This window comes from Meles meles, chromosome 1 (genome assembly GCF_922984935.1).
Source record: "Meles meles chromosome 1, mMelMel3.1 paternal haplotype, whole genome shotgun sequence".
Lineage (NCBI taxonomy): Eukaryota > Metazoa > Chordata > Mammalia > Carnivora > Mustelidae > Meles > Meles meles.
The window spans coordinates 96,116,409-96,139,013 of record NC_060066.1 but is presented as its reverse complement, the minus strand read 5'-3'; the positions used below and the strand labels follow the sequence as shown (position 1 = coordinate 96,139,013).

Here is a 22,605-nt window from a genome sequence, read left to right as displayed (position 1 = left end):
TTAAAATCAGCAAGAAGTGATGTGAGCGATATGCTTTTCCTTTACTCCTCAAGAGTCTAGTTTCCAACCCTGGCAACGAGGGACAGGGTCCCTAGACAAGTTCCCAAGCTGAACCAAGTGCTTCACATCTATCTTTTTAGGAGACTGTCACGCTACAGAAGAAGAGACAGTCCGCTCTGGGATAAACACCCCTGACATCTGTAGTTCCACGATGGCTTTTGATTCTGGACGGTGGACTGACAACTAAAACAGAATTGCTGGCTGCACCTGACTCACCCTTTGCCCGTGAAAGGCAGAAATGCTTAAAGAGATCTAGCCATACACTGACTCTGAAAAACTTGGATGCTGTAACACGATGAGCACTATTAAACTGGAAAGAGCGACTTTGCAATGTGGCAAAATATCCTGCATACAAGTTTAAGGCCAACTACGGAGTAACATGGAATGCGTGTCACCTCACTAGGAGTCTCTTTTGCTATAAATACTGGTGCTTTGTGTTTAGGTTTTGGTTTCCTTGTATGTGCATAATATAGACGGCAAATATTTGAGCCAGACAACAGCAAAGTCTTCAAAATATACTGACCTGAAATTATGGTATATCTAAGAAACATCTATTATCTCCCCAAACTGGATTCTGAATTCATCTGAAAACATTTGATTATGAATCCATTTAGAGAGTAGTAAAAATGTAAAAACTCTCAGGTTATTCATATACATTTTAGAAAATGTACATTCTGTTGCAAATATCTTAAATGAGCCAAATGTCAAAAGCTAGAGCCACTGTTATTGGACAGAACTGAAAATTTTAAGATCTCAAAGCAATTTCAGTGTGGGACTCGTAAGACTTTACTGCTAATAATGGCTTTCCTAGAGGAAAAAGCATCTTAAAATATGACAATTGGCAGTGAGTGTGGACAAAATACCCAGGTAAACATAACTGAACGCAAATGGTTCCAAAGCTCATTTATAAAGCTTGTTTCTATTTCATACTGGCTTAATGAAAATTGGTACTGTACAAAAGCAGAAGTTTTTATGCGGTTTTAAAGTAGGCACTAAAATAAAAATGGTCCTCTAAGGCAGGGCTACATATAGGTTTCTGTGATCAGTCCACATCTGGGACTCCTACTGAAAAGCTTGATGGAAACGTGGCAGTGTGGTGCTCGTGCTGAAACTACTGGTGAACGCTGCTGACAGGGAGTGCAGGGAGCCGAGACCTAGGGTGTTTGCAGGATCCTGAAGATCCTGTGTCTGTGGGGGCAGCTGAGACACAGAAGAATGTGCTTCCTCTTGGGAATAGCTCATTCCGAGGCTCCCCACTGAGATAGGATTATAGGGAGGGCCATTGAGGGGTATGAAATTAAACAACTGGGAAAAATCCAAGGCAGGCGTATTTAGGGGGTCACTGATAGAAATAGAGCTTTTTGACAGGGAGAGGTCCCCTGCACCATCATCCAGGGACCCAACCTGAGGATCCAACCCTAGTTTAGATGATGATGCTTGGGAATCCTGGGATGAGGAAGGCCCGCCACCTTGCAGCTCCATCAGATAACTCTCAATCTCTCCCTTTAGTGGCTGTTCTTTTTCAGGAATAGAAATGGCGTATGAGGTAGAACTGAATGGGTATTTGAAAGAAAGGTGGTGAGAAGGATGGACAGTGTCCATCTCTATTGGGCACGTCATTCCCAAAGGTAAAGTCGTGATCATTTGATGGGCAGGTCCCGAGCTCTGCATGGACTGAAATGGAGTGTTATAGAGGTTTAACTGGAGAGTGTTTGTGAATGGCTTTGACAATAGTTCGCTGGAAGGTAAGGACATCACCGGGAGGAGCTCATCTTTTATAGGCACAGAAACGTTGCAGGTGAATGGATCCAGAAAGTCCACCGGTTCGGTTTTGACCTTCAGAAGTTCTTGATTGTGACTCTTCTTCATGTGTCGAGTCAGGTGATCCTTCCGCCCAAATCTCTGTGCACAATACTGACAGAGGAAGTCCTTCCTTCCCGTGTGCACCACCATGTGTCTCCGGACATCCTTCCGGGTGTAGAAGCGGCGATCGCAATGCTCGCACTGGTGCTTTTTCTCTTTCACCCCGCTGGACGACTTGCCGGCGTGTGATTTAAGGTGCTCCAGCAGCACTCCCGTGCTCTCGAAAGTCTGCAGGCAGACCTTGCAGGTGAGATCACCGCTCGTCGCGGCATGCAAGGCCAGGTGACGCTTGAAGCCGAGCTTGGTGTTGTAGTTCTTGCCACACTCTTCACACTTAAACGTCTCTTTGTTGGGGTCATGCGTATGGAGGTGATTCTTCAGGTGATCTTTCCGGTGAAACATTTTCTCACAATAATTACACTTGTGGGTTTTCTCAGGAGAATGAGTAGCCATGTGCCTTGAAACACAGACATATTCTGTCAGTATCACGACACAAATGGCAGGGAGTCACTTTTCAAATGGAAGCTAAGCTGCTATGCTAAAACCGGCTGGCTCACTGCTAATGGACACACTTTAACTTAACATGCGCTACAAGGACAGTCAATACTCCTAAACACTGCAGAACTCGAGCCGCTGAAGTTGCCACTTCAGGATTCTCTGGTTCGTAGCTATTACTACAAAAGCCAATGAGTGAGGCTGAACATACTCACGTAAACGTCCATACCCTCTCCTTGTAATCTCTTTGCACAAACGGAAATTCTACTCTCATTAAGCATTTCATTAAAAAAAAAAAAAATCCAAAGACACTAACACATCAAAGTATGTGACTTAGCATACTAAAGCTAGCCAACATCTAATCTACGTTAACATTTCCTCTCTGCAAAGCAGCTCAAGAATGTGTATACAAATATATATACGTTTACAACGGCTTCACATGGCCAACATAATAGAAAATATAATCTGAAAGACAAATAGAGTTTAATACCTTTGTAATTTGTACTTAGAAACAAAGGCCTTGGTGCAGTCTTGTTGTATGCACTTGTAGGGCCTCTCTCCTGTGTGAGAGTAGGAGTGAACCTTTAATTTCTCAACACTGTTAAAGGCCTTGTCACACAGTTGGCAAGGAAAGTTTTTTCTTGGTTTGGTTTCACCACGCTTACGTTTCCCTGAAGGGACTTTCTGGGTATCTCTTACTTCTGACAAATCACCAGGAATGACAGTGGCCATCGCAGCCTAAAGCAGGCCTTCTTGTTGGACACTTGGGAACTGCCCAACTCCACTAAATGATTTAGCTTTAGGTGGCTTCTCAAGTTTCATGTGGTCGTAAAAGAAAGCAAAAAGGGACTGGAAAAAAAAATAAGAAACAACTAGTTTGTAACTAAATTTAATTTTTAAAATTTTTATTTGCTATGTGATGCTTTTGAATTCAAAAAGAAACCATAAAATGGATTCAGCTGGTCTAATGTAATATCTGTAGGTCTCTTTACATTTGCCAAAATACATATTAACGCATTGCTCAGAATGAACAGTTCATACACCCCCAGAAATTCCACCTGACAAATGTCATACTTAGGGAAAGCAGTAGTGATCGCAGGAACTCTCAGGAAGCATCAAAACATGACACTCAAAGTGGCACTATGAAGCTTCAATTTTGACAAGGTAAGATTAGACAACAGAAATCTGACTAAAAACAGAAAAATGTGTCTGCAAATATTTTAAGGTTGAAAAAGCATCTTAACTTGTGTAAGTAAACTCTAACTGGACTCTGTGTTACAGAGAAATACAGAGAAGCGACTAGAAACTCTTTTAGGCACCCTGTGAACCATTTAGTCCAAGGAAGAAGTGTTTAATGCAGCCACAGGAGGCCTGAAAGAGTTGAAGGCACCACCCAGAGTGGAAATTTGCTCTTGATACCAGTGTTAGCATACACAGAGGGATTTCTGAATCAAGAGTGGAAATGACTTCTTTTTGTCACAATGCACATTCTTGAAATGGTAACACCTTGTGAAGTTATTTGAGGCGAGGATCATGGCTCCTTATCATTTGGGGGGAAAAAAGATTTGGTCAGGGTAAGTTTCTTCACCTTTTTGCACATCACAGAAAATGATTCTGTTCATTGGGCACACTGAAGTTAGTGCATGAGCCAGAGTCCTCAGGCCTCCCCAAGAGCTGAGGGTATCAGTCTTGGGCACACCTGTAACCCGTGTGCAGTACACCAGTGTGACTTTTGGCTTGGAGCCCAATACCTGTGCGAGGACACATCATTATGAAGGCGTTTCAGGTAAAAGGTGTATCAGTTTCAGTTCACTATGGGTGCTCGGAGGAAGAAGGACATGTACGGATCATATGGCAGAGAGTATGTCTACTTAACAAAAATGTTTAAATTGATGGGAACCTTTGGAAATTCATGGACAAGAGATAATAAATATTATTAACTGTATTTCTAAGAGTGAGCAACCACCTCCCCAAAGATCCACCTGATACAAAAGAGTTAAAGGGACTTAAGTTTCATGACTGCCAATCTGGCGAAGTACTTTTAAGAGACACAGAAATGAGGAGACCTACAGCCTCTCTTGAAAAAGATCTGCTTTTTGAAGTGAAAACTGCACGTGGCTAAATGATGATTAATCAACCACTACTCAATTGGACTTTTCCTCCTATTATTTACTTAGAAACAAACAAAAACCAGTCTCTTTATAGCCCTTGTTTTGGCATCGGACTGACCCTAGTTTGCCTTTAAGAGCTAGATGTGTCCTGCTGAGTCCTGCGGATTCCAGTTACACTTTTGCAGGGGCTCTCTGTTTAACCTAACTTCTATAAGACTAAGTGTATATTACAGTGCATCCCTCTGTGTTTTAAGTAGAGGCTGTCACTAAACAGGCAAAATAGGGCTGTTATCCACTCACTTGATTGAAATGGAAGGCTTGTGGGTTAAGTTAACCAGTGTCTGCTTTGTGCACCCTTTTTTCATCAGTAAGGAGACAGAGACAAGGCCCTCCCTTCAAGCTGTGCGAATTGTCTAAATCTCTGCAGTTTAAAAGTGACATTAACACAGTTAACACAACTGACATTACTAATGCTAACACAATATGTTCCCCCAGTTTGATTTCCTAACTCTCAGGGACTTGTTCTTTTCCTGTTACATTCTCATTCAAGAGACAGCTTCGCTAGCTCTCCCAGAACTATCTACACAGCCATTCTGCTGTGACCAGCAATTACACTGTAAATTGGCAGAAAGCACTCTGCCAAGGCAGGGAAAAAACCAGTAATTCTGACTCTGATTTCCTAATGTGATGCTTTTATGCACCTATTTAGAGCACTGTGGGAAATAAGCTGATAAACTTGTCAACTGTAAAATTAACACAGGATGCAAAGTATCTTAAGTCCCTGTATATAAGGTGTATCTGAAAATATTTCAAAGACTGGTCATATTTGTCATTGTTGTATTATGAGTTCCAAGCATAAGGGGCAGAGAATTCCAGTTGGTGAAAAACATGTAACTTCTAAGTCAATGAAAAAAAAGTATTGAAAGTACACCATGGAACAATATACAAACATTTGATTATATTAAAGTTGGTGATAATATGGAGTAACAAGTAAATTCTGTTATCTTTGGATGTACATACTGAGCAATGAAGAACTGCAGATTTCAAATATTACACTTTTCTAAGACCAGCTGAAATTTTTTCATGGCTAATAATAGCTTTTCATCTCAATATATTACAGAACTCAAATTAGTTACAGGTGCATTTAAAACTACAGGATAATAAGAGGTTGTGAACTCAACATTGAATAAAAGCCCACATTCATAATATGCATATTAAATACTTTAAAGAAACATGCAGAGAACTGTAGTGATTCTTGTTCAATGCATACCTGATGACTGATGGAAAAAGCCTCAGACCTTGATCTTAGCCAGTCCCATTGACTCTTCGTGGAAGAGAGCAGAATCCAGTCCTTCCCATTTTGGCCAATCTGTGAAACAAAGAATAAGAATGGACTACACTCTAAATGGAATCAGTATGTATATGATGGAAAATAAAGGATAAAAGGATTGCAATTTCATGGCACATGCTTACATTCCATACTCTGCTGAGAAGTCATGCATTAATTTTCACCAGTTGCAAATTTTTATTAGTTCTAAGCACACTTACATGACCAAATGAATGCAGAAACAAAAAGTAAAGTAGTATTACCTATATAAATGGCATTTTGTGATGCTGAATGACTCCCTCTTCTTTCCCAAATTCAATTTTTAATTTTTTAAAATCTAACTTGCCTACTGAGAGAAATGGATATTAGGGTTACTATCTCGAAATGAAACTGATCAAAATTTCATTAAGTTTAATAATATTATGGAAGAGACAAAGTCAGTGTACCTGGAACCTCATCAAAGAAGAGCAGACTCCTGAAGAAAGCACCTCATCTGCCCATGGGACATACTTGTACAAGGAGGGTCTCTCTGAGCTACACTTTTTGCTACCTGCAACACCTGCTGATCTATTTCTCAGAATGCTGCAAGGATTGCTAAAATGGAGCAATAAGTCTGCACTCTTTAGATTTCAAAACCATGCAAGGGAAATTATATACGGGTTTGCAGCAGAGGCATCAGGAACAAAGCATCATTGGGTTTTAAAAAATCACTGTTGAAAAATCTTAAAGTATCTGTAAAAAATGCCTATTGGCACAATCTTCAGTTAACTAAGAACATGCATAGAGAAAAAAATCTGTTAAGAATTCTTGATTGTACAAGTAAATGTGAAAAGAATGGTCAAAAGGCAAAAAAAAACAACTATGGTATTATCAATTGTAGAGACTACAGGGCACAAAGAAATTAATAAGCTCTGAATATTTTAAAGTTGAACGTTCAGAAATCATGATTGTAAGAGCATGAGCGGGATAATATAAATCAAATGGCTAAAGTACAATAATAAAAGGATTCACCAATGACAAGCTAAATGGAAACAATTTTACATAATGTCCCAAACATGAATCTAATTAATTTCTTCCAATATCAAATTTTCACATACTTTTAAGAATTTGATGTGTAAATAAAGTATTTACTAGAGAACATTCAAGCATCATTACAAAAATAATAGAGGTATATTTGAAAGCAGCATTATTCCCATAGTTGAAAAAACAAGAAAAATAAAAATTCAGACTCATAAAAGATATTTTAAAAGTTAAAGCAAAAGCTCCATTCGTTTGTAAAGCACAGGACATGCATAAATGGAAGCACTGAATTCTGCACATCAAATTGTAAAATAATGAAATTAACTTTGTAAATACTTACTTGCCCAGGGCACATACTGAGGTTTTGGTAGGGTAGTTAAGAACATGAAAGCCTGCTTTGTGTATTGTGTTATTTTAATAATATAAATACCTTGCAAGTATAGAGGGTTTTCATCTCTATAGCCTCCCTGGAAAATTCACTGGACCTGAGAGGTGGGTGCATTTATCATCACTGCCATTTTAATGTGAGAGGCTCATAGAAGCTGACTATCCTGACAGCATGTATGTGGTCAAGAAAGGGCATAAGCCTTAAAAATTCCTTTTTCCGCTCTTACAGGGCTGCATTCTAGGGGAAGGGTAGGTTGGCAAACCATTACGCAAGTGGATAAATTCCATATTACATTTAAAAGACAAGAACAGGGAATAGTGCCTATTTTCTCTGTTGGAACTGCCAATATGATCCGCAAAAGGAAACAAATATAAGACTTTGCTTCTTTTAATAAAGACAGTTTGCAAAGTAAATTTTAAGTAATTTATATAACAGTTAAAATAACTAACATATCTATCTGAGTGGACAGTGATTTGGGCAGAAACAAATATAGAAGCTGACTAGTAAACAATACATTTTTGTATTTTTCCTGACCAAATAAATTTTATTGCATCTTAAATAATTCATAAAAATTTCAGTGATGCCTTATTCTTCAATGGCACTTAAAATAAAGACTTTAGAGTTGAAGCATTTCAATATAGTTTAAAATTTCTATCTTGATTTGAAATATTAGTATAGTCTACAAAATTACCCATTACACATTTTAGCCTGAAATAAAACAATAAAGACAAGATTTTCATTTTATCGCAGAACATAATTCCAAAGTCACAGTTAATTTCCCTAACTTCAATCTAACTATTTTGAGTTCTTATGAGTGACCCAATAATTTCAAAGGGCTGCTAATTATTTCTCCAAACAAAGGAAACCAGAAGCCAGTTAGAGTTCATTATTATATGGCTTGATAAAATAAACATTGAAAAATATACCATTTGCATTTATGTAATTCTAACTAAAATGTCAACTAAACTGATCTGTGTTCTTTTTTATAGAAGAAAGAAAGACGTTTAAAAAGTAACTACTATTTTCTGAAAAATCTAAAACAAAATGTCTTCCCCCACCTTTCTTTTTTATGTGTCAAAGAGCAGTATGCTTTTCAAATGATTCAAATTCTTTGCCTTGATCTAAGAACTGTGAAGCAATATACCGATATACCCATTTCAACTCGCCCTGAGAAAGTCACAACACTTCAGGACGCCCTTCCAGTTTTTGCTGGTACAGGAACACACATTTATTTTCTAGGGCAACTTCAAATCCATAAAAACAGGAAGTAAAGGGAACACTGTGTGTGCGTGCACATACACATGTTCATCATCCTATGTTTTACATTCTAGAACAGTGACTCACACAGAAACATAACAAGCAAAAATGAATTATACATCAGAGGGTCTACTAAAACAAATTCCTATGAGGATGCTGGCATAAGAACAGCCTTGTACTGTTTCTATACTTGCAATTCCACAGCTCTGTCACTCATCTAACAGCTGAGAATTCTTAGGACACTTACCTGCATCAGTAATTTGTTCATAGTTAGGTTAAAAGTCAAATATACACTTTGATGATTAAGGGCAAATGCCATCGATAATCCAACTTTATTTATGCTCCCATATGCTAATCATAAAACACCATGAGTAAACAATGCAGAAAATATCAACATTTGCTTAAAACATGTTTTTCATATAAATAGGTAGCTTGCAAAAGGAAACTTACCAATAGTCAATACTTTAATTCACATGTACAAAACATGAGCTTCAGATAAGAAGTGAAAAAAATTAACAAGATAACAGCAGACCAATACTGAAGTAGGGGCAATGGCATAGTCAGCACACTTTTTTGATTAGGAATGTTATGTGGAAATTTTTACAGCATTCCATTTCTGTAGGTGTGTAGAATCCCTTATTAATGGATAATAAGAGGAGAAGTGTATCTTGCAAGACTATTAAAAATAGACTACAGGCGGCATTGTGGCAGGATCTCTGTCAGTTTTATTTATTCACTGCTCTTTCCCATAAAAGTAAAGTTTTACTTATTTATTTATTTTGAATGAATGAAAGTAATTAAAGCAAGGCATGTGCTTTCCAGCATCAAAATGAACTATAGGGGGGCGCCTGGGTGGCTCAGTGGGTTAAGCCTCTGCCTTCAGCTCAGGTCATGATCTCAAGGTCCTGGGATCGAGCCCCACATCGGGCTCTCTGCTCAGCGGGGTGCCTGCTTCCTCCTCTCTCTCTGCCTGCCTCTCTGCCTACCTATGATCTCTCTCTGTCGAATAAATAAAAAAAAAAAAAAATGAACTATAGGCTTGCTCAATCACCGTAACAGACACAGGACAGAATATACATATCTATGTTCAAGTAAAACATAATAACGGTATGGATACAATTTGGTTCAACAAACTAAGCCACTACCAAGGTATTTTTGAAACTTACCAGCTATTTGTAAAGGCTTAGATTAAAATAGCAGCAATTGTTGTAAAATCTAAAATATTTGTTTTGTTTCAGAAAACAAGCCTTCTCAGACTGATCCGTTGCTAAAGAATCAGTACAAGTAGGTAATATCAATCCAGTCCCCATTCCTAATAAAAACTGCTAAAGTGAAAATATGCCTGATACCTGCACCCATGCCCATCACAGAGCAGGAAGGATAGCAGGATGGTCAGTTGGTGAGATGGGGCTGCTGATGCCTCAAGAGGACAGAAAGAAGCAGGAGACAGGGCAAAGAGCTGGGATTGTGCCTGACCCACCAAAGCGGTAAGTAGGTACCTGATTAACACATTTTATACCCCAAATACTGACAGCTACAGTACTTGTTTTCCTATAGAAGTCATAGTTAACTAAAACTAGTAAAAATAACTCTGCCTGTTTTGAATGACTGTACTTGACGTTTTCAACTTCTGAGCAGTTTATTAAAACGTAGTTCTAGCATACCCCTTTTGACACTTAGCATAAAATTTAGCCATACTCATATGTAGAAAGCCTTATGTTTAATGTACAATAATAAAACCCAACAGACAAGTGAAGGGAAAAAGCAGACCTGTTTGTTTTTAAGAATCAACAGGAAAAAGACAATGGATTCCAAAGTGGAACCCACAAATCCCAACATCAGATCTCTCTCTGTACGATTAGTATGTTCCTTGTGGGCCACCTTGAACCTGGGTATGGCTGTTTTATTACATTTTCTAGAGTACCCAGAGAAAAGGAAGAGACAATCAAATTTTGTTTTCCAATTCTGAAATATTTTCATTGGTTATTTATTTTATAGAACATAAATGTCATGTTAAGTAAAAATTTTTTTTCTTCTCTTTTAAAACCTCTCTTTTAATGATCCATGACTTAGAAGTCAGCATTTCCTTTTAACAAGTACAGGGAGGATTCTTCCCCCTAAGATTATATAGTCTCATCAAAATAAAAAGCTAAAAAAAATACACATGGGTGGCATATCAAGTATTTCCGTTTTCACCACATAGGATGATCTAGTCAGTATCTGCAAACAGGATGTGCGCGGGGGAACATAGGGCAATAGTGCTTGGGAGAAGAACAAAGAAATCAATGATATGTGAATACTAAGTAAGACTGCTTTATCAGGGTGCCTGGGTGGCTCAGTGGTTTAAGCCTCTGCCTTCGCCTCAGGTCATGATCTCAGGGTCCTGGGATCGAGTCCCTCATCGGGCTCTCTGTTCAGCAGGGAGCCTGCTTCCCTCTCACTCTCTCTGCCTGCCTCTCTGCCTACTTGTGATCTCTCTCTGTCAAATAAATAAATAAAATCTTAAAAAAAAAAAAGACTGTTTTATCAAGACTTTAATGGCTCTTAAAGCTTTTCTTGGCTTTGTTTTTTGGTATGAAACATTTCCAAAATATTGTGCTCTGGCTAGGTATAAAGTAAGTGATTCACAGGTCAGCCCAATTTGAAAATTGCTTATTTCCCAAATTGTGAGGGGCTGTTTTTATGACCACTGACTTCTTATATTCCTGAGGTGACAACAAAAATGCCAGACATCAACTCTAAAAATGTTCACGTGGATGGACCACAAACACCTGGAGAACATGCCTCCATTCATTTAGGGTTAACTGACTGATACTACTAAAATGATGAACACAGCATCATCTAGGTTCCATGTTTGAACTCTCCAAGCATTCCTACTGTGTCTGTCTACAAATGCAAATGGGAAGGCAGAAACAGTACATGTTCAAACAAAAGTGATAAGGAGAGAAGGTTTTATGTAGTTACAAAAGCTCATGCAGAGAATTGGTTTTAAGCCATCTCAAAGTAAAGTGCATTTGAAATACAGGCTATCACTGTGCTATACGAGGAGATATAAATGTGTGTATGTGTGTGTGTGTACATGCACACACACACAAAATCTTGAGCAGCATTAAGCTGTATCATGAAAAAGAGCCCAGTCCAGGGAAGGCTCTATATTTGCCATTACTCTGTCCTTAAGTTATGCCCGTGTAACCGAGCAGGTCACAACCACCTCTGGAAACCACCACCTCTATGTATTCCTATAGTTGAGTAAATAGGATTAATTCTAGGCAAAAATGTCAAGTTAGGGGCGGCCACTCCCTCCTCCACCTCCAGAGGACATGTTCACTGCCCAGGCCACCCCAGTCAGAAGAGATTTGGTAATTACATTCTTAGACTGATTTAACTTGAACGAGAAAGAACTTCACAATGTTATGCCTCGGGGCGCCTTTTACCTATAATACAGACTATGACACTCTCCTTGAGACCTGTCTCCCCCACCCCCGGGGATTCTAAATTCAGCTGTAGGGAGACTATTATTCATCTTTCCACCCCCCAGCACCTGGTCAGCATCCTGGCATGTAGTGGACACTTGATAAATATTTGTTGACCCTAACTATAGTCCTGATAAGGGATTTCAGAAATCAGAACAGCAGGTAAACATGTTTTGGTTTTTCTGCAATTTCACACCAGTGTAAAGCAGGCTCAGAAGACAAACCCTGTAGGAGGAGGCTGTTTGTTTGCTTGGACGGCAGAGGAGAAATGTGGAAAGCATCACAACCACCTGAGTGGGGTCCCTCCAGTTTCTGTCAGGGGGTGCTGAAAGCTAGGAACTTGTGGACACATACTAGCAGGGGCCTGCAGGCGGCCTGACAGGCAGGGAGACATAGCTGGGGTGCACTCCATTGGCCCAGATTTCCAGAACATATCTGCTTTCACATGTTCTGTCCCACAGCTCCTTGTGCGCATGCAGCCTGCATCCCTTCCGACTTATTGTTTGGAAATAGCCAATGAAGTTTTACAGGAAAGAAAAAGGAATAATCAAAATCTCGGAAGAGGATGTTCTTTATGGGAAATTAAAATGTGACGATGATGTTAAAAATTTCAGAAAAAATGTCTGAGGGATTACTGATACAAGAAAAATAAAAAGGGAGAAAATCTACATAAATGTAGTTGGCTCCATAAAAGGACTGAAAAACTTTTTTCTTTTTTCGAGCTGCTAAAACAATTTCATCAAAAAGTATTTCAAAAACAACAATGAAGTAGAAAAGGAAAAAGAAAAAAGCCCATAATCTGCAACACTGAAAAACCATTAACATCTTTAAAAAATTGACTACACGAATATGCAAATGACTAAAAATTTATGCTAACTAGATTTTTAACGCTTAATTTTCAGAGAATACTGTGATTAGGAATTTTAGCCAGATTAGTTTATGTACATTCTGTTTGACTGTAAAACTGTTCATGAACAGTATGGGACCCTGCCTGGCTCTCAGGCTGTGTCCTCCTTTCCCCAGGACCCACCCCCTGCCTGTCCTCGGTGGAGTTTATAACCTTGAGCCTATCCTTTGACACTTGGCATAGTCATCTTTATTCATACCATTCTTACTTCCCTAGGGCTGAGGGTCCTGGCCTCTAAACCTTGATCCTGTGTGTGAGGTCCTGCTGACAGACTTACCTGGTCCCACATCCACAGGCGCCTGGACTTCCAAGTATCCCTATCAATTCTGTGCCACTGAGCTGAACCGACAGGCTGGGAAGCCCAGATGCTGGGGTGTATCCTCTTCCCAACTAGGCTAGCAAACTGCTCTTGCCCCATGGAGTTCCTTACTCTAGCATCTGCCCCATCCCAGCAAGCAGAGGGAGCAGCCTTCCCCACCTGCCCAGAGTTCATCAGATCCCTCTCAGTAGACAGGAAGAAGACATAGTGGTAACATGGGATAGTCTATCACTCTGAGCAAGAGGAGAAAGATGAGCTTAAAAGTTCATCTGTGGGCTATTTGGGGAACATGAACAAATAAGCTTTAATGGCAGCTATGCATTTTGTGCACAAAGTAAGGAAGACTGCTCACTGCCAGTCTTTCAATCTCCATTAGACTGTAACTATTAATAAAGTCCTGCTGAACACAATCCATATTGATAGACCTTAAAATAGTAAGTGGCATGCTTATTATGTGGCATGCTTTTCAAAGCTTTTAATACAGTATCTTAAATTATTCTGAAATTGAAATAATGGATCACTTTGAAAGTCATGCCATATAATGATAAAAGCCACCTACCTGAGGCCCTGCTCCAAACTCTACACGGTAACCTTATTAATAGACCATCACAGAATGAAGCATTCTGGGTGCCAAATACGGCCAATGCAGCACCAAGAGGCAACCTAAAAAGAAAAGAAGAATTAGTTTGAAATTCCAAAAGTGCGAGCCAATCTGGTTAATGGCATATGAGCCAAATTGGTTTTTATTCATTATCATATTTTTATATTTTATCGGAAAATCTAGCTCAGTTCCTGTTAGAAACAAATGTGAAACACATACAATATTTACAGTACACTGAAAAGTGAAAAGTAAATAAATCAATATCCCTAGATTTAAATATCTCCCCATCAAATTACAAGTTATCTAGATTGTTCATATTTTTATTCAAATATTACTCCGTTTACTGTCATTCCTCAAAATTGCTGCTTATTTCCCTCATTTACATTTGAAACACATCTCTAACAGTTTCTCTATAACAGTTTTTGGAAAAACCTTTTGAGGCGTAGATCTTGTTCTAAACAACAGCTTGGAGAAACCCTCTCCAATTCCCTCGATTCCCTCAGGTCATGTGTTCTCAGGCAAGGGCGCAAACCAGAAATGTCCCAGAGTAGAGGCAGAGAAAGGAGAAAGACAATTGCTCAGCTCCTGAGTGTGTCTTTACAATGAGACTACTATTCATTTTAAAGTGAATTCACAGGTGGCAAGACCATCTTCAGCAACACTCAAAGAAACAACATGTACCCCGAAAGTACTCAAGGTTTTGGATTATTCACAGCTTCGTTCTGTTGGTACAAGTAAGGAAGACCTACTACCAGGGGTAGTAGAGCAAGAGAGAAAAGGGATTGCTGGGAGGTCTCTGCAGAAGTCGTCTACTTCATTTCTCCAGACCAGAGTCAACGCTCCACTGTATGTGGCTCCTGCTCCATTAACATAAGTAGCTGACACCGATGTAATAAATATTACCAACACCTATTATGTACGGTACCAATCTGAAATTACTGGGATGCAAACAGGCATGACCCCTCTTCTCTAGGAGTCTTCAAGACAGCTGTAGCCATGGCATAGACACCTTATGCCAAGTGAAGCAATATGCCTGTTAATTAAAAGTTGCCCTTATAAGGCAGTATTAGAAGGACAAAGCAACAATAAAAAACAATATTATGGTATAAACAAGACCTCAGAAGGTCAGAAAAGGAAAAGAATACAATGGAGTTTTGGTGATTTTTACCTTGAAGAAAGTACATTAAAGGAAAGGGGACATGAGAGTGTGTGGGGGGCATGACAGTTAGCCAGAAGAACCCAGAGACAAGCACCACAGATTATTACAGATTCTAAGATGATGCTCTGGCTGGAGTGCAGCGTGGTTTATAGACATTGTAAAGATTCAAATGAGAAAAGTGCACTGAATCCCAAGTGGCCGGGATGTTATACACTCACATACTAATGACAAGAAGTGGGGCAATTCTGAAGTACTGACAACAAGCACTTAGGGCAGTGATGGGGGGGGTGGGGGGGGTGGAAGGGGGGCGGTGAGGGGAGGGAAGAAGGTATAGGGTGTGCTTATTCAAATGAGAAACAGAAACTGGGTGCTGGAGTATCTAAAGCAGAGAGCTGAAAAGCAGCACAAATGGGTACTTCCTAGAGGAAACTGGACAGGTCCTTAAGTGCCTGACCACAGTGACTAAGGAGATGCAAAAAAGGTAGATAGGGCTGTACAACTCACTCCTACACTGACAGACTCAAACCAAGTTAATGGTTAAGTCATGGTGGTCTAGTGATAGCCACTCTAATTTAAAGAGGGGATGGGCAGAGACAGAGCTTCAAAGAGAAGGAAGAAGAAGATGGTGAGCCCCACAAAAAGACAAAGCTACGATGAGTTCTACAACTATCCTGAAATTCTTGCCTAGAGCTCACCACTTAGGCACGAAGACAACACACTTCAGCAAAAAAGACTATGGGGTGGGGTGGGAGGGAGGGAAAGAATGGGGAAGGAGGAGGAGGGAAAAACACTCCCATGTGAATTGCCAGTTGAGCAAGAAGGAAGTGACTTCCAACAAAAGGATGCTTTCTTCCAAAGAGCTTTGCACTGGAAGAGAAGAAAAAGACAGGCTGGTAGCTGAGGGGCAACTCAGGATGCCAAGGGGGGAAGACCTGGGACAGCTTCTGTGCTTAGTGAGGGTAAAGAGGCAGGGAAGAGAAATGGAGCATTCTGGGAGACTGGACACAATGGGAGCCTGAGAAAAGGGAGAACTTTTCATCTCAGATGCGAAGAGGGGCTTCTTTACTGAGCTGGGAGAAATGTATATTCAACCCCATAAACGTTTTCGTAAAAGAGGCAAGAGATGCAAGGAGTTTGCTTAACCCTGACATTGCCAAGTAGATGGGTCATATGAGGAGAATGAGGGGGAGCAAGGCACTTGGCCAAAGTGAATGTTAGAAAGACACTGTGGAGAACAAGAGAGGGTATCCCGGAGCATCCCTGATGCTTTCAAAAAAAAACAAAATTTGCCATAAGAATTAAAGTTTGTTAGTAGTTGTTGGTGGGAGTGTAAATCATTAAAATGTTCTGGACTACACTGTGGAAATACGTAATCAAAGACCTTTAAATGTTCATGTATGCTGATATGTTGATCTGGTAAATTTCTAAATGGAAAGAAAGAAAGGAAGGTGGGAAACAAAGATTTAAGTATAAGCATGTTCAAAGTACGTTTTAAGAATAAAAATGGTAATGTCTAATAAAAGGGGTAAAGTATACGTCTAAGACAGAATAACTACGTAGCCATTAAAAACCTTGCATTTAAAGACTATTAAATCACAGGAAAACACTGATAAAATGGTAAAATTTTAAAAAGCAAGACAGAATATACCATCACTCCAATTTTGTAAAATACACAATTAGAACTATACCTACAATACCCTTAAATGTATCTAGGTAAGTTATTTTTAAAGATTAGCATGATGTAGTCTTTATATTTTTCTGTATTTTACAAATGTCCTATTTTTACATTAAAAAATATTTCACCAAAAAGAGTGGTTTCTCAAATAATGGTGCTATAAAAGTTTGTTATCCATTAACAACAACAACAAAAAAACTTGAATCCCTACCTCACAAAATAAACAATACTTAACTCCAAATGGATCAGAGACACAAATGTAAAACCTGAAACTATAAAAATTCTAGAAGAAAACAGACAAAAATCTTGTGACATCCAGTTAGTCAAAAATTCCCTGGCTACAACACTGAAAGCACACTCATAAAACAACAAACTGATAAAGTGGATTTCATCAAAATCCAAAATTGCTCTACAAAGCACCACATTTAAAAAAAATGAAAAGACAAGCCACTGGAAGGAAATCTTTGCAAAGCATAGAAGCATAGATTTGATAAAGAACTTATACCTACAATATATTAAGACTTCCAAAACTCAACAGTAAGAAAACAACCCAACGGAAAAATGGGAAAATACCTGAACAGACATTTTGGCAACGAAGATACACAGATGGCAAATAAGCACATTAAAAGATGTTCAACATCACAAGTCATTACAGAAATGCAAATGAATACCACAGTGAAATACCGCTATCTACCTCCTAGAAAGACTAAAATGAAAAACACTAACCACCTGACTGGATCAAGCACTGGTGAGGATGTATAGCAAATGGAACTCCTACCACTGGCAAGAAAGGTAACAATAATTACATCATTTTTCAGAAGTCGGGCAGTTTCTTAAAACGTTAAACATGTGTCTACCATATGACACAGCCATTTCACACCTACGTTTTTACCTAGGAGATATGAACACACATATCTACACAAAGGCTTGTACATGAACATTCATGCCAGCTTCATTTGTAATAGTAAAAAAATCAGACACAACCCAAATGCCAATCTATAGGTGAATGGGTAAACAAGTTGTAGTAGATTCATGTAATGGACTTTGCTAACTTGCAGTAAAAAGGAATGAACTACTCACACACACAGCAACATGGAGGGACCTTGAAATAATTATGCTGAAAGAAGTCAGACAGAAAAAGTAAATATTAGCTGATTACATTTATATAGAATTCTAGGAAATGCAAACTGATCTACAGTGACAGGGAGCAGCTCAGTGGTTATCTGGGAACAGGAGGGGGGATTGGGAAGGAAAGCTCACCAAAGGACATGAGTAAACTTCTGGGAATGATGGTTATGTTCACTATGTTGGTTGTGGTGAAGGTTTTAGGGGTGTGGACATATGTCACAACTTTGCAAATTATAACCTTTAATTGTGTGCAGTTTATTAAGTATCAATTGTACCTAAATGAGGATAGAAAAAAAGCCCACGTTTTCATATTGAGAGAAACAAAATTAATGAGGATGACAAAAATATCTTCAAATGAATTTACTGAAGTATGCCAAAAAACAAAAGACAAAAAACAAAAAAACCAAAACCAAAACCCAAACCACTTTCTGTGAACTGATAAACTAAAATCCTTTATAAGGGCAATGACTCAAAATGACGAAAATCTTTCTTTCCCAATCCGGGGGCGGGGCGGGGGGGAGTGTGTGGAGAAAAAGAGGAATCTTGGCTTAATTGTAAGAGTCACATTAAGTCCTCACTAGAAAGGCTATGTCTAGGCAGTGTTTAAAGTCACATTCTCAGCTGTTGCCCGTGGAGGAAGCCAGTGCAGTTCACCTGTCGCTTTATAGACTGGCACATCGTGCTAGATGATTTAAAGGCTCCAGGAATACACACTAGCTGGAACTGAGACCCACAAATAATACATAGTACTGGGATAAGTTCCATTTATCAAATACCAAAGGAAGGACCCACTGAAGCAACTCAATGCAGCCTCTGTATAGACCTTTTAAATATGTTAATTAGCGGTAGCCTTAGAAAGAAGTGCCTTGCTAATTGGTAGGCCTGCCTTTGATTAATTAAAAAAAAAATAAATAAACAAAGTTATGCTCCAGCCAAGATAACAAAGGAACAAGTACTAGCCAACCTTGGGCAGGTATTCAGGTAGAGGGAGTCAGAAACTGGAGTGGGTCTGGGTAACTTGAGGTGATTTGTTATTTTTGGAGCCAGAGCGAAAGACAGACAGACTGGAGCTAAGAGACTTGCGATGGGTGGAGGAGCCTTATGTAAGTCCTTTTACCAAGGGCTACTGTACTGATAATTTACAAATTATCTTAAATGTAGGTACCTGTACAATTTGCTCCCTCCACTCCCATCCCCAGCCATGTTTTGAGATAATTCGGAAAACAACCAATCTTTGTGTGCTTTTCTTGCTTTCTGAAACAGAATTAAGTGGGGATTCTTTCAGTTTTTATTTAGGGTAACATTTTTTTCAACAAAATCTGACCTGGAACTCTAAACTCACTTAGGCCTTTGCAGTGTTTGCTGACAGGTAATTAACAAAAGGGGGTTTAAATCTGTCACTGTGAGGCCTCAGGGTCCTCTTTCTTGACGCTTAACCTGGACCTGGTGCAGCCCATTCTCAATTGCAGGACTCACCCCCACTTGCTCCCCTGGCCCACTCTGAGAGGGACATGTATTACAGAAAGGCTGCCCATCCATAATCCTAATGGGTACAGTTCTGGCAACTGTCTTTACACTGCTCCTTTATGACTCGGACTTAGGAGAGGGCCTCACCCCACAAACACTTTCACCAAATCAGAGCCTCGAGCCCTACAGGGAACAGTGTGTAGAGGCAACGGGCTTGCCTTTTGGGAATCAGAAAAGTGTCTGAATCCCTCCTGAGCCTTACTGTAAGTGCAACTTTGGACAATTTAATCTCTGTTTGGCATTTTCCTCTGCAAGACAGGAAAAGATACTTACCTTGTCGTGAAAAGTAAATGGGGGTCATGTATGTCCAATTTCTGGCATAGTTCTGAGGGTTCAAAATGCAAAGCTATTATACTCAGTGTGTTACTCAGAAGTAAGTGCCAGCCCCAAATGGCCTGATGTGCACTTAAAAGTAAGGGGCTTGGATTTTTTTTTCCTGGCACAGGCTCCTATAGAATCACAGCCAATAGAATCTTTGAAGGACAAACAATGGCAATACTCCATGTAAGAAGAATGCACGCATGTGTGATGCTATGTGAATATTAAGAGTGATGCTTGGTGAGTAGTGTACCTTTGATTTTCTCATCTCTGTGACACAGGTGGTGTGTGTAATGTAAATTTTATGGTGGTCAGAGTCATAGATAATACCAAATCACAGCTAAAACAAAACCTATCCATGTCATTTTGTGTCATTTTGTGTGTTGAACTGAACAGTAATTTGGTAATATGTGATTATGACCACCCAGGGATGGACTGACCCCTTCCTGTGGCTTAACTGCGGGAAAATATTATATTGTGTCTCCAAAAATATTAAGATTACTAAAAATCAGAGAAAACAGCTATGTATTAGGGGAAAAAACGTACTCCATCGAAGCACTCGACAAGTACACCTCAAATTCCACACTGACTTCTACAACATGGGAGTGTCTCTTTCACATACCATCTCAGATTAATCCCCTACCCTCATCCTGAAACTGAAGCAAGCAGTGGCAAGAAGAGTGTGAAAATGAATCCCATCTTGCAGAGCCAGGCTGGCGGAGGGATTAGGTACAGAGGGAAGGCACAGGGAGGTGATGGAGATCCAATACTGGGGAAAAAATCAGTGCTCAACTACAACACACCACAAAGGAGGTTGCTTTAGTAGATAGCACTTCTCTCAGTTTTAAAACAAGCAGTGTGTGATTTCTGAGATCTCCAAATGATCATCTTGTGTTACTTTCACACTCTTGCTTTCCCCTTGCAGAATAAATGTTTCTACACACTAGACGCAATTTCAACTAAATAAATTTACACTGAGTCCACCTTGGCAAACTTTACCTTTGGCAACACAATTTATGTCAAATTTGCCTATAGGTACCTGCCATGATACAGACACTTGCTTGAGTTCTTTTGTTTTGAAGAAACTGACTGGCATTGATCTTGATCATGAGGTAATGAAAGATACAGAGACCTGAGTATGTATTTTTCCACATACTTTCCTATGCAATATGCATGTTTTGACCTTTCTGAGCCTCAGTATCTCTAACTGCAAAGAGAACACAGTCAATTCTTGATTAAATGGGATACCTTAATAAGATAGAAGGCCACAGAAAATCATGGCTCAAACAAAATTGGTCATAGTAATACACTGACTGGTGCTTCTTCTGCATTTTAAACTGAAACTTATTTGAATAACACAAAGCTATAGATCAATCTGTGCTGGGCATGAAGGGGAAAAGTGACCTCAGGAGTAACAAAAAAAACCAAAAACCCAAAACCAAAAAAACAGCAAGGAAACTCTTGGTTCTGTCTCTAATATCGTCCACTAAATCTCAGCGAAGATTCTAGAATCAGTTCCATCACAGCAGTGATCTTGCTTTTTACTGTCCATTTCTGTGTCCCTAATATCTAGAACAGTGGATGCAGACGGAAGCCCTCAAATATTTTTTGAAGGAATAGGACGAGGAAGAGAAGAGAGGGAGGGAGGGAGGGAAGGTTTTCATTCTATTGGCCGAATGAATCTGGGGAAGAAAACAGCTGCCCAACCTACTTGACTATCATTGTGAATAATTAGGAATTGACTGAATACTTTAAATTTGAAAATTCTCTTGGATTTCCCTTGAGTACCCAGCAATCAAGAACACCTTGTTCTCTTTCTTCTCTTGGCCCAACCTCAACAGATACCAGGACACTGTAGTCACTGTGCCATCTTGTGGTCATGTCTAGCAAGTTCGTCTTCCTCAATATATCATTAGGGTCTCCCTACCTGCACAGAGGCTCTTGGAATGAATGGGCTCTAAGACTAAAGTTTTGGATGAATAGCTCTCCGTTATTTAATTCAACTATCATGGAAAACAAAAAGATGAATCAGTCACCGGTCCCACCACCAAGAAGCGTGTAATTTAGAAGGGAAGATGCAGCAAAAGAATATTTATAATTACTGGTAACAAAATGGAAGGTAGAAAATGCCCCCAAATAGTGTAGATTAATAATAATGGGAATTCCTAGAGATAAAAGATTCATTAAAGCTTTGAGGGTGAAAGTTTGGAGGGAAGAGCCAAGTGAATGGTGAGTGGAGAGAGAGAAGCAATGGACCTGTGGCGGGGTGCTGGGAATGGTGTGCAGCCCCAGTTTGTGGAGCAAGGACGAGGGCAGGTGCAGTTATTTCTTCCTTGCCTGGAGCCGACAGTAGCTAGTGCTGAGTAAAGGCTGAGAGAGGGACCAGGAGGCTGAAGGAAGCTGAGCACCAAGGAAAAAAGCACTTTTGTGGGCGATGTCAGATTCACTTGTGCCTGTGGAGGCAATCTTGTGTGGGGGTTACGGGGGCCAAGCGGACCAGCTGCGATGCTGTGGATAAAAAATGATTTACCCTTTTGCAGACTGGGCTTCTTCAGCTCAAAAGGGAGATCATTAAACCCTAGAGGTTGCTACGAGGGATATATGGCATCTGCTATCACATGCAAAGCACAAGCCACAGCCAGTGGCACTCAAGTTTTACTAAATGCTGAGGAACCAGTAACACAAAGACCCTGGCAGTGTCTTTAACAGAAAAGGGAGAACTGGCACAGGCTTTGAAGAGCAGGGGAAGGATGAGAGGGCACAGTGGCCGTGACATAGGACCAAGACTGCACATGACACACAGGTGTTTAGGGAAAGGAGTGTGGAGGGGGGCAAAAGGAGGAACCCTACCACTTGCAGAATGGACAGAACAGATGGGCCAGTGTAAGGGGAGAAGGCAGGCCATGGAACAGGGGAGGAAAAAACCATGTCGCTGTACTGTCAGAAAAGCAAAAGGAAAAGAGAATTTCATGGAGAC

General features: G+C 39.8%; 1 protein-coding gene across 2 annotated transcripts in view; it reads right to left on the bottom strand.

Moving 5' to 3' along the window:
- Positions 1-764: 764 nt before the first annotated feature.
- PLAG1 (PLAG1 zinc finger) overlaps positions 765-22,605 on the bottom strand; it is a 46,891-nt gene continuing 25,050 nt past the window's right edge. Inside the window, exons 2-5 of one of the 2 annotated variants that reach the window (XM_046018169.1) lie at positions 13,780-13,883; positions 5,800-5,898; positions 2,909-3,267; positions 765-2,380 (exon numbers count right to left, since the gene is read on the bottom strand). In XM_046018169.1, coding sequence (XP_045874125.1) covers positions 1,123-2,380; positions 2,909-3,150 — 1,500 coding nt within the window. In that variant the 5' untranslated portion in view covers positions 3,151-3,267; positions 5,800-5,898; positions 13,780-13,883 and the 3' untranslated portion in view covers positions 765-1,122. The remainder of the gene's footprint in view (positions 2,381-2,908; positions 3,268-5,799; positions 5,899-13,779; positions 13,884-22,605) is intronic. The other variant, XM_046018178.1, reaches the window with a different exon arrangement.